Raw genomic sequence first — 13,404 nt, 5'->3', positions numbered from 1 at the left:
GCCCTTGAAATGTGAACACTGAATACTCCAGGCAGCTGAGCAAAATACGCAAAGAAAGCAGAAATGGCTTTATTTTTTACATAATCTGTAAAAGGCCAATTGTGCTGCTCAAGCGAATCAAAATGATTATAGGTGACTTATGTTGCGGGGATGTTGTGAGTGTGGGTGTATAAGCAAGCAAAATCTTTCTCTTTCCAAGATATCTCTATGTTCACTTAACAAGAGACCTCCAATTTCCTCAACTTGCAATCCAATTGGGAAGGTTCTCTTTTCCCATGTGTCCCCAGACATAGGCAAGGCCTGAAGGATAGTGATGCAGGCAGGGGGTGCTGTGGCCAGTGTGTGGTTGCTGTTTATAGTTCTGATGTACTTTCTGTGTTTGAGTTGGCAAAAAATGTGCTTTAATTTAACCCCTTCCCCGGCAGAAACGTGTATACTGGTTTTCACAAAATGTTCTTTTTCAGTCGTCGACGAGTATACTAAGAAAATATGGTAAAAAAATATGGTTTATAGGAAGACGAGTTACAAACTGTTTTCATAACCAGCATCAAAAAGACTATATAGAACCAAAATAAAAAAATTAGTCTGAAAAAGAAACATTTTTAACAAAAAAATTGTTGGGGAAGGGTTAAAGGACTCAAGTATTTTCAATTATATGAACTCTATCAATGTCATTCTACTAAATATCATTTAAGTGTTGGGGGTTAGGTGGGAGGAGAAAGGAAGAAGATAGACTACAAAGACCAAAGATATAGATCCAGGTAGCTTTTACATTTTGTGGAGAAATTATGGTTTCACCTTTGAACAAAACCAGACTTCATTAATATAATTATAATATATGCAATCTATACATCTGTCTTAATTGTTCAAATATGTACCTGCCCTACATTAATCTATGATATAAACTCTTAAGTATAATAAAAATATGACATACCATGTTAGTACTCTGCTAAAAGTTTAAGGGTATCATCTTGGTTTTCTGGCATATAAAACTAAAGCTCTGAATTATACAAATTAGCACCTTGAAATCTGAAGATACTAGCAAAAGGCATCAAAGAATTTCAATATTAAAAAATCAAAGCCAGGCTCCCTCTTCTTTGAGTACACTTGTGCCCTTTTCTCAGGTGCATATCTTTGTTTCCTCTATCCTAAACTCTAAGCGTTCCAACAAGGTTTGCAACCAGGGGAGCAGCTGGCAGCAGCAGCAGCTCATCCTAGGCTTCTCCCCATCTCCGCACATCCTGTGTCCAAGGGCCCTTCCTTTGCCTCACTATCCTGAGCTTCAATGAACTTACTTTTACTTTAAAATAATCAAAGCTACCTAATATAGTATATCTTTAAGTCTTACAGACTATAGATAAATGAAAAGAATAGCCTATACTCAGCATTTTGCTTCTCATTCTACTCTCGAATCATTGACTGCAGTGGAGCGGCAGGGAGCCTACCAGGCGGCAGCAAGTGCAGTGGGGCCAGGATGAGCAGGAGTGGCGTAGCGCACTGCTGCCTCAGCTTCGCACACTACTACATCCCTCAGGGGATGTTGGACTGCCAGTTTCCGCCCCGATCCCTCAGGCCAGGCCGAGGGACCCCACTGGTGCATGAATTCATGTACTGGGCTCTAGTATTGTGATAGAGATGCCAACTCATAATACGGGATAGCCATAAGAGCCTTGAGTCTGATGAACAAATTTGTAAGAAATTGTGACTTGCCAAAACCGGTTTGGCTCAGTGGATAGAGCGTCGGCCTCCGGACTGAAAGGTCCCAGGTTCGATTCCGGTCAAGGGCATGTACCTGGGTTGCGGGCACATCCCCAGTGGGAGATGTGCAGGAGGCAGCTGATGGATGTTTCTCTCTCATCGATGTTTCTAACTCTCTATCTCTCTCCCTTCCTCTCTGTAAAAAAATCAATAAAATATATTTAAAAAAAAAAAAAAGAAATTGTGACTTGACTAAGAAAACTGCATAAAACCAAATTGCTATAAAAATCCAGGACAGGTATTAAAAAACAGATTAATAAAAAATTCATAAAGATCAATATATTTCTATCAGAAAATATATTTTACAGATTTCAGAAAAGTTTCCTCTAATAAAATTTTGAAGAAATGAAATTATATTCATATATCCTATCATGAATAATCAAAAGGCCTTCTTACCTAGAGTACAGGGAAGCAAGATATTCAGTCATAATAAATTTTAAAGCCACACAATCTTGGCATGCTCTCCCTCTTGGGAGCACACCTGTGCCTTTCCCTCACTCACATTACCTCTGCCTTTCCCTCTCTTAAGCTCCAAGGGCCCTTCTTTTGCTTCTGAAATTTGTTTCCTGAGCCTGCCCAGTCCACCTGGTTCACTTACTACCTCTCTAACTTTCTATATAAACTTTCTCTTATAATTTGGGAAAAAAAGCTACAAAATCTTATATGTATTTTCAGTTCATTTTTATGCATGTTAACGAAGTTTTGCTCATATGCCTCGTTTTCAAGTTATATTTTTTCAGTGAATAGACCTATTTCCTCCCACCTTTAAACTCAGACTTGGGATTTGTTTACTCCCTAAAAATGTCATGTGCGTAATTAAGAATGGTAGATGAGTAACTTATTTTTACAATAGTTATTGCCATTGATAACTAATGATTACTTTTCATAATTTACAATCCATTTATATATTTTTATTGTTCTCAGGAGAAGTAAAAATGTTCTCAGCTTACACACTAGAAATTAGGAGTCTTACAGTGTTTTAATGGGCACAATTGAAGTTAATATGTAGGACTAAAGGTCCTACTGTTTTCATTTACTAATTTATTAAACAAAATATAATTATTTTTCAATGAAGTATACAGTCTGAATATTCATAAAATAAAAATTTCAAAGGTAAATAACTCATACTATCATGTTAAAAGACAAACTGGCCCTAACCGGTTTGGCTCAGTGATAGAGCATCAGCCTGTGGACTGAAGGGTCCCAGGTTTGATTCCAGTCAAGGGCATGTACCTTGGCTGTGGGCACTTCCCCAGTAGGGGGTGTGCAGGAGGCAGCTGATCGATGTTTCTCTCTCATCGATGTTTCTAACTCTCTATCCCTCTCCCTTCCTCTCTGTAAAAAATCAATAAAATATATTTTTTAAAAAAGGACAAACTGTCCTTTGTGTCACAAACCTATATACTATTATAATGTGGAATGAAGTATAAAACTTTTGCTACTTTAAATACATAGTTTTAATTTTATATACATAATTTTAATTGATTTTAGAGAGAGGAAAGGAGGGGGGAGAGAAACATTGATTCGTTTCCCCCTGTTTGCACCCCCATAGGGAATCAAACCCACAATCTGGTTATATGCCATAACTGGAAATTGAACCTGCCACCTTTCAGTGTATGGAAAAATGCTCCAAAATCCAACTGAGGCACACTAGCCAGGGCTGCTAATTTTATTTTTTAAATAACGATTTTTAAAAATAGTTCCTGCTTTTTGAAAATGATGACATTAAACAATAATGTCATAAAATAAAAATTTTAAAATTAGAATTCTGAGGCCAAGTTATTCTGCTAGAAAGTTTGAAAAACATAATGTTATACCAGAGGGAATAGGGGTTGAGAAGATAGTAAGGGGTAAAAGGAGTCAAATATATAGTGATGAAAGAAGATTTGACTTTGAGTGGTAGGCACACAATTTAATATACAGATGAATCATAGAATTGTACACTTGAATGTATATAATTTTATTAACTAGTCACCCCAATAAACTTTAAAATATATAACACCCGGCTGGTGTGGCTTAGCCGTTGAGTGTCAACCCATGAACCAGAAGGTCACGGTTCAATTACCCATCAGGGAACATGCTCAGGTTTCAGGCTCAATCCCCAGCACGAGGCATGTAGGAGGCAGGCGATCAATGATTCTCTCTCATCATTGATGTTTCTCTCTCCTCTCTCTAAAATCATAAAAATATAATATATATGTTATATACATGTAGATATAAACAATGGCAACAGAAAAAACAACATTTTAAGAACACATAATGGATGAAAAATATTTTCTTTCCTTCATGGAATATTTTGGAAGATTCTATCAGAAACTGATAATTAAAATTAAAATTGAGGTACTCTGTTAAAGCACTCTGTATATAGTACTTTTCCTCTAATACGCAAGGAATTTACGGAAAAGAAGTCAATATGTAATTAGATAATTCAAACTAACAGTTCCAATATGAGTTCTATCCTACAAATAAAAGACAAAGTGCTCTAACTTATTAGGCCAAAAATGCTTTATTAAATGGAATTACAAATGCTATTACAATTTAAGACTCTAAATGCAACTTAAGAGTTTTCCCAGCATTGTTTTGTGCTTATAAGTAAAATAATATATAAGAGCCCTAAATTAAATTTTTTCTGGCATTACAAATTCCAACAAAATTATAAGTTCTGTTTATTCTAACAAAAATATTTAACACTGTGTACTTTAGAAATGTAAAAACAAAATACAGCAATCAGCATCACATAAATACTAACTAAACAGAAGCAAAAGTGAAAACAGAATGCAGTGCACACCAGCAAATCCTTACTGCCAGACTGAAAGAAGAAGATATTCTAATAGTTTGTAGGAATACCTGCTGTGCCAATATTCTATGTTGGACGTTTGTTTTTTGTTTTTTAAAATAGATCTGAATTTCATGACAAACAAACATCTCATTTTAAAATAAAGCAAAATTTTAGGCACCAAAGTGTTCTGTATTCTGAATTTGCCTTTTGGTGAATAATGATGAATGCTACTACCACTTCGTTCCTTGGGGCAGAGGTTACTTGTCAGCTACATAACCATCAATGAAAGTGCACGAAGAAAACAGGAATGAGTTAAGATTGATATAGCTGACAATAAACTGTACAAGGTAATGTGGTACTTTAGCATACGTGAGAGTCTGAATTTAAAGTATAATTTTTTGTAAATGAAGGATCATCTTCTATGGTGAAGACAATATAGAAGTGAAAAAAACCTGTTTTACAGTTTCTAGGATGACTGGTTTCTTAATTCAAAATGATTATTTGAATCAGAATATATTGTCACAATAGGACATGCTTTGCAACGTTAGAGTGATCTGATATGAAAAATGTCCTCAATCTTTTATCTTAGAAACAGAAGACCAACATTTTGTTATTTGATAGTTTCTGGTATTAAGATTTGATCTGGTCTTATGTACTAAGAGGCTATCCCACCTTTAGTAAAACTATTTTCAATATTACAAGCCTATAAGCCACATACATATAATATGAAGTTTATTTTACACAGTACCTCTTAAAGAAAATAGTGATGTCATCAAACACGGGATTAAATAAGTGTGGCATCCAAGCCATACTTTCTGTTAAGTAACATTTCAAAAACTTTCCCACAACCAGAGGTGCGCTTAAGGGGATAGCTAACCTGATTCGGAATCACTGCTGTCTGAAGTAACTGAGTCACTGCTACTACTTTCAGACTCTGACGAGCTGCTGCTGCTGTCACTCAATCGAGAACCAATTCCAACAGCAGCTGTGGATGATGGCGTTTTCTCAGCTACAAAACAGGGAAACACATTGAAATACCAGTAGGTGTCCCCATAAAATGTATACACACTTTAATAACTAATAGCTCAATTTTGAAAATGAAATGTATTTTAATAAACACTGCCTATATAATTATTCAAAGTGTGTATATACATTTTTGGGGGAAACCCCATAGTCACAGGAACATTTGAAAATGACCACCTACATTTTGTTTGGCATTTTCTGGAATTTAACTGATTATTGACATCTAGTAATCGCTTTTCCAACTGCTGTTTTTTCTGTGCATGAAGTTCTTCATTTGACTTCATTATTTTCTTACCTGTGTGATTTAGGACAAAAGTAAAAGAGTGGGCAAACTTAAAAGTAGTGAACATCAGAATGATATGTACTCATATATAGAAATTAGAGGCCTGGTGCACGAAAATTCATGTACTGGGAGGAGGCCCTCAGCCCAGCTTGCAAGCTCTCACAGTCCAGGAGCCCTCAGGGGATGTCCTACTGACAGCTTAGGCCCACTCCCCACAGCCGATCAGGGAAAGGCACCGCCCCCATCACCCTCCCGCTGCTGCTGCCTCTGGCCTCCCCCTGCAGGAGGTGACCTGGCGATCAGGGGAAGGTGATGGTCCCATCATGCCTCTGCTGCTGCCACTGCCAGCCATGTGGCTGCCTGAGCCTTGGCCCTTGCAGCCACCGCGGTTTTCCTGAGCCTTGGCCCAGCCCTTGTTGCCTGAGTCTCAGGCCCTGGCAGCGGCAGCCACCATCCTTGGCTTGCCTGAGCCTTGGGCTGGCCCTGGGCAGTGGTAGCCACCATCTGCAGCTTGCCTGAGCCTCAGGCAGCTTTGTCTGGAAGGACACAGAGTCAAGTCCCCACCCACGTGCCTCGCCGAGCTCGTAGCTGTGGCTGCGGCACACACAGCCTCCTGCTGATAGGTCATTATGGCATGATGGTATGATGAGTATTAGCATAGTAAGTCTTTATTATATAGGATACCTACCATGAGGTTTTAGTGGTCTTTTTCTTAGACATGCAGCAACATATTTTTCTAGCTCTCTTAGTGTTGTTGTTTTCAGTGTTTCAAAGTCTATCTCTATATCCTCATGGCTAGAATTTCTCAGTGAAGGTTCTCTTGAATGTATTATATGAAGGACTTTTCCAAGTTTATCTCCAGGGAGTTTGTTTATATCCAAACTTAACCGCCTTTTCTCATCATGGCTCATAGGTTTAGCATTATCTTCATCCTCAGATTCCAGAGCCAACACTGGTTGTTGCCTCTTCTTTGGCTCACTGCAACAAAAATTAAATTTAGTCAAATCTATTTTACAATATATGAAAGCCTAAGTGACTGTTATGACTGAATGACTGGTAGACTAGTTGCTATGATGCTCACTTACCACCAGGGGTGCAGGAGCTGCCCCCTGGTGATCAGTGTGCTCCCACAGCCAACCTCTTGCGGACGTACAACCTCCTGCGGTCCCTCCCCCCGTCGGCTGGCCCTGATCTGCCCCGATAGAGGCCAGCTGGCCAACCTCCCAGTCCCGTCCTCTCCCCCCGCAGCAAGCCAGCCAACCTCCCGCAGTCCCTCTCCTTGTCTCTCCCCCTAGATGGCAGGTCCCAACCGGCCTGGCCCTGATCGGGACTGGGCAAGATGGCCCTGATCAGCCCTGATCACCAGTGAGGCCTAGGGACCCCACCGGTGAATGAATTCTTACACTGGGACTCCAGTTTTACACAATATTCATTTAATAAAGCATCATAAAAGATTCTTACTTGCTCTTAGATTTCTCCTTTATTTTCATTTGCTTAAACTTTTTTCTTGGATTTTCATCTGTGTTATTAATCTTTCCTTTTTTCTTTTCCTGTTTAGATTTGCCTTTTTTTTTTAGCTTATGGCGTGGTACTTGGGATAGAACCTGGAGTTGGTCACGAACAGCTCTAATCTGATAAAGGAAAAATTAGATAATAATTGAATAATTAAAGACACGAATAAAATGATGCACTCAAAAGTCAAGAGTATCCTTCACATTATATTTTAGATTCATTTAATATAACTTTTCTCTTGAGTTCGAATTTCATTTTATGAATTCATTATATTGAAGGGTATATATTAAATTACAAACACTATCTATCATGTGCTCATCCCATAAGCTTAAATATTCATCTAAATGAGACCTAGAATAATTAGCATTTCAGGTAGTCTTAAGTTTTTAATAATTGATTTTTCAGGCTTTAGCTTAGAGGAGCTTAACATTTTATCATAAAAAGGTAGCAAATATTAAAGATATCATCCATAAAATACCTCTGATTATGATATATAAATCATTTCAAAGCAAATTAGCTCATTGTGGTTAAAAATATAAATAGCCCTGGCCATTTTGGCTAACTGGATAGTGTCAACCTGCAGACTGAAGGTTCCTGGGTTTGATTCCTAGTCAGGGCACATGCCTGGGTTGTGGGCTCAATCCCCAGTAAGGGGCTATATAGGAGGTAGGCGATCAATGGCTCTCATCATCTTCCCCCCTACCCCCCATTTCTGAAATCAATAAAAATATATCTTAAAAAGTAAAATAAAAAAAAAATATAAATAACAAGATTTTAACATATAGATATTTTAGTAGGAAAGAATATTAAACATAAATGTGTCAATAGGTAAATAGAGCTACAGTTGCTAAGTGACGTAGATATAACAGCTTTTAATCTACACAAAGGATTTTATAATAGACTAGAGGCCTGGTGCATGAAATTCATGCACTTGGGGGGAGTCTCTCAGCACCATCTGCACCCTCAAGCAGTCCAGGAGCCCTCGGGGAATGTCAGACTGATGGCTTAGGCCCTTGGAAAGCCAGCCTAAACCAGCAGTTGGACATCCTTAGTGCTGCCGTGGAGGCAGAAGAGGCTCCCGCAACTGCTGCTGTGCTTGCCAGTCGTGAGCCCAGCTCAGGGCTTCTGGCTGAGCAGTGCTCCCCCTGTGGGAGCACACTGACCACCAGGGGGTAGCTCCTGCATTGAGCGTCTACCTCCTGATAGTTAGTGCATGTCATAGCGACTAGTCATCTCACTGTTAGGTTGATTTACATATTAGCCTTTTATTATATAGGACTAGAGGCCTGGTGCACGAATTCATGCACAGGTGGGGTCCCTTGGCCTAGTCGGCAATTGGGGCCGACTGGAGCTGGCGAGCCTGGGCAGGGCCGCGGGAGGGCTCCAGGGCATGTCCAGCCCGTCTCACCCAGTCCCCCAGCAGCAAGCTAACTTACCGGTTGGAATGCCTGCCCCCTAGGGGTCAGTGTGTGTCATAGTGACTGGTCGAATGATCAAAGAATGGTCGAATGAGTGGTCAGACATTTAGCATATTACGCTTTTAGTATATAGGATCAGCAGCAACAGCTCATATAAATACAAAAACTTGTATCAATACACTTAGCTACCTGCTTCTTAAGGTTTGCAATACACTCATCTTCAGAATCATTAGAAGAGTTATCTTCAGAGGAAGTTTCAGTACTGCTTTCTCTACCAAAGGACTTTGTGGTATCTGTTTTGATATTATATACAGGCTTACTCTCAACAGGCTCATCTGGGATCTTTGCAAAATGCATTTCAAAAACATCCTATAATAGAAAATCAGATTGTTATGCTTTTCTGTATTTTTTATTTAATGCAGCACTGTCCCCTTTTAACCAAAGCTACATTTTGGTGTCATATTTTTATAACAGTTCTGGTTTTCCTTGTGGTCATCATTTTGTAATATATACATTTATCAGGTCATTATGTGTAAAACTTAATTATATCTCTATAAAACTAGATAACAATTACCAGAAGAAGAAATATAAGACTCATGCTTACCCTCCAGCCAACCATAGCAACATTTCTCACTTTTTTCAGGTAACACAGGCCAAGTAATATTGGGAATCTTCTTCCACAGATCTCCTGCCCTGTGGTTGGCAGTCTACTACCTTCCAATAGTTCAGCCTCAAAAGTCCTTAGGTCTTTCCTTTAGTGGGACATGGGCTCCAGTCAACCCTATCTGAGATATCTACTGTCCCCGTTTCACTAATATTTTCCCCAGTATCCTCTATATGGTGGGCACTTTGTTAAAAGATTTGCTACTAAAGGATGCTATACCTCAAGAAACAAACCATCCCACCAATTTAAAAATTGTATTTTACTACTTGGGTTTTAATCTTTATCTCTTGAGTTATGGTTCTAAAATTTCTAAACTATATTCAGAGGAAATTCACTTTCAGAGCACAGGTAACAACTTACCTGGAGCATTCTTGCCATTGTCACTACTTCATGATCTGGAGGATTGTATCTGTAGCAATTCATGAACATTAATCTAACATCTGCAGCAAATTCATATGCATCCTTATATTCTTGGTTGTCCATTTTTCTCTAAATAAATGAAAAATTACAGGATTCAAAAACACAGCCAATAATTATTTGACCACCTATATTAAGTGTTTAGACATAAGGAGGGCATTCCAAGTAAAAAAAAAAAAGAAAAGAAAAAAAAGAATAGGAATAAAACCACAACAGCAGGAAAACAAGATGTTTTCAGATAATCTTGGATAGACAAGTTTGAACATAGAAAAGCAGTGAAAAGGGCACCTACATCTAAGATGTATATTACAATTGTTCTAGGAATGAAGACATTTAAAAATGAACAGAAAAAAATTATCAGCAAGGGTTACATTTTTAGGTAGCTGCATATGAAGTATATAGAACAGTGGTTCTCAACCTGTGGGTCGCGACTCCTTTGGGGTCGCCTAAGACCATGGTAAAACACATATATAATTACATATTGTTTTTGTGATTAATCACTATGCTTTAATTATGTTCAATTTGTAACAATGAAAATATATCCTGCATATCAGATATTTATATTATGATTCATAACAGTAGCAAAATTATAGTTATGAAGTAGCAATGAAAATAATTTTATGGTTGGGGGGTCACCACAACATGAGGAACTATATTAAAGGGTCGTGGCATTAGGAAAGTTAAGAACCACTGATATAGAAGAATGAGGATGTAGAGTAGCCAGTTAGGCAGACACTATAAAATAAAAACTACCAACAGACAAGTAAATCCTTTAGACAGCTGGGCAAAATGTGTGTATTAATGAACAATTCATAAACAAATACAAAAGGCCAATAAACAAATGTAACATGCCAGACCTCATTTGTAATTGAAAAAATGCAAAACAAAAGCATGAAACACTTTTCTACCCATCAGATCACTGGAGATTTGAATGTGCTCTGATTGGGATCAGGGAATTTAACTCCCTACCTTTTGGTGTACAGGATGACTATAGCCAACTGAGCCATAGTGTCTGAAGCTAAAAAATTACTAAAAAAAAAAAAAAGAATAAAGACAAAATATAGACACCTAAGACCTCATGGAAGAGCCACACGTTTGCACTTTTGTGAAAAGAAAAAAAAAAAAAAACCAGAGGAAAAAGTAAGATGAAAAAATGATGGTAAACACAAAATTTAGTAACAGGTTAATAAACTTAAAGTTGATGATACAATAAAATAAAACTGTGTGTTAAATAAAAACCAAACTTCCAGACCAGTGATTTTGCAGCCAATGTTTGGTGGCACACTGGTGGGCCACAAGAATTTTTAAAACATACAATACCCAATTACTTATCAAGGTCACTGACCTCCTTTCCTTTAGATTGTCAAGTTAAAAAATGACAACAGCTAACAGAAGAATAGCCATTGGTGTGAATGAATAAAACTCATACCTATTTTTCTTTTGTGAGACTGGCAAAAAATATAGGGATTTTTGTGAGCTACAGAATTTTAGTAATTAGTTTGTGTGTGCCATGAGATGAAAAAAGTTAAAAATCTCTGTTCCAGACAATAAATAAGGAGTACAATGAGCACAATTTACCAGGAAGATAGATAACAATTCTGTAAATGCTTTAGTTGTATTCTTTTAGTAATTTCCCTTATAATTAAATTTTGCCAATAATTTAAAGCTTCAAAATCAGCAAGAAAACCCCATGCAGAAAGGGTTATAAACTACATAAAAATGTTTTGCATTAGAATTATGAATTAAAAACATTTTTCTTTTGTGAGATTGGCAAAAAATATAGGGCATTTTTTGGTGGCTCAGTTGGTTAAGAGCATTGTTCTGTACACTGAAAGGTATATGCTGATCAGGGCACATACCTAAGTTTTGGATTCAATCCCTAGTTGGGACGTACTCATGGGAATCAACCAATCAATTTTTTTTATCCTCTCTCTCTCTCTCTCTCTAAAATAAACATATCCTCAGGTGAGGAAAAAAATTATTGAATATATAATGAAATAATGTTCACAATATAGTAAATAAAAATTCAGGGTTTCCAAGATCCATTGGATTTTTCACAATGTCATAGTAGTTATGGAGTCCCAATGCATTAACATCAACAGGATTATAAAAGGGCCATGCGTATGAAAAGTGCTTCTTTGCAAACAGTTCTTTCAGAATCTCACTACAGTGCCTTAATGGTTCAGTTACTTTAACTTTATATTGTTGCTGAGAATTCGGCAAAACATTCTTCCCCCCACTTTCTTTTACGGGTGGCATTTTGGCTATTTTTTTTTCTGGAAGTGCTGGGGAAGGTTCCCCACTTGCTTTAACTACCGAAGTTGTAGGAGTTGTTGTATCTGCTTTCCTCTTTACACCCTTTGTAACCTAAGACAAAACAATTCAACAATAAAACTATAAGGTGACATTCAGAGCAACAATTTTCTTAAAAAAACAAAGGAAAGCATTATTAGCACCAAGTCTTGCACATATTACATATTAGTAAAAGTTATTTTCACTTTTATAGACAAAGTAAGTAATTTACATATTTTTCTTCCCACCCTGCAAGAATTCTCTTGTGTAAACCTTTGAGGCCAATGAAAGATAGAAAAAAAGTCAGTTATACAAAAAGTTATTGAATACCTGAAATCAGCTAGAGTGTAAGAATTCTAAAAGAAAGTTATTGACCCACCAAATTGTGAGTAAGTAACTTATATCACACACACATATAAAAGAAACTGCAAAGATTCTAAACCAGTTCAAATCCTACCTAAGAAATCTCCAGAGGAGAAACCAAGATGGCGGCATAAGTAAACACCGGAGATTGCTGCCTCGCACAACCACTTCAAAAATACAACTAAAAGACGAATGGACATCATCCAGAACCAAAGGAAGGCTGGCTGAGTGGAAATTCTACAACTAGAAGGAAAGAGAAAAGCATACCAAGACTCAGAGTAGGTGTGGTGCGGAAGTAAAATACAGAAGTACAGAGGCGCATTCGGAGAGGGCTGGTGGCTGAGGACATGGTTGTCTTTTTCAATTGGGAGGGAGTCTCAAGCTCTGAGCTCCAGTTCCGGGCGAGTCTCTGGGGACCCAGACTCATACGGGAGAAACTGGACTGTCTGGCATCGGTCGGAACTCGAGGGGAGCTTTCTCTCGGGGGTGCTTGCAGCGATTGCCGGGACACTGAGAAGCAGGGCCTCTGAGGGCAGGACTGAGAACATTCATAACTGCTCGCTCTGCCCTGTTGATCCCCTGGTATCCAGTCCTGCCCAAGCCACTGAGGCTTTTGCATATGAAAGGCCTGGCCCTTTGCAATCTGATAATTACCTAACAAACTGCAGCTGGCCGAAGGCCCCAGGGCAACTTGCATTCATTCACAGCTGAGCTCCTTCTGAGTAACCTCAGGCAGAGGCACCTCCTGAAAGATCCAGGAGCCAGTGTGCCTGGTGGTCAGAGTGCCTGGTGGACCATCCAGATTGCAGCTCCTCGGATTCATAAAGGACACACTCAGGGGGCAGACTCAGTGAGCACCAAAGCCCCACTGAAGCAAGTCTTGCCCCAGAAGGGT

At 38.4% G+C, this 13,404-nt stretch overlaps 1 protein-coding gene across 1 annotated transcript in view; it reads right to left on the bottom strand.

The window, feature by feature from the left end:
* BRDT (bromodomain, testis-specific) overlaps positions 1-13,404 on the bottom strand; it is a 37,581-nt gene that overhangs the window by 19,839 nt on the left and 4,338 nt on the right. Inside the window, exons 5-12 of the mRNA XM_015560338.1 lie at positions 11,863-12,221; positions 10,817-10,819; positions 9,798-9,924; positions 8,963-9,142; positions 7,305-7,474; positions 6,532-6,821; positions 5,742-5,855; positions 5,415-5,546 (exon numbers count right to left, since the gene is read on the bottom strand). Coding sequence (XP_015415824.1) covers positions 5,415-5,546; positions 5,742-5,855; positions 6,532-6,821; positions 7,305-7,474; positions 8,963-9,142; positions 9,798-9,924; positions 10,817-10,819; positions 11,863-12,221 — 1,375 coding nt within the window. The remainder of the gene's footprint in view (positions 1-5,414; positions 5,547-5,741; positions 5,856-6,531; positions 6,822-7,304; positions 7,475-8,962; positions 9,143-9,797; positions 9,925-10,816; positions 10,820-11,862; positions 12,222-13,404) is intronic.

Source organism: Myotis davidii, unplaced genomic scaffold (genome assembly GCF_000327345.1).
Source record: "Myotis davidii unplaced genomic scaffold, ASM32734v1 scaffold674, whole genome shotgun sequence".
Lineage (NCBI taxonomy): Eukaryota > Metazoa > Chordata > Mammalia > Chiroptera > Vespertilionidae > Myotis > Myotis davidii.
This window is presented reverse-complemented; position numbering and strand designations above follow the sequence as displayed.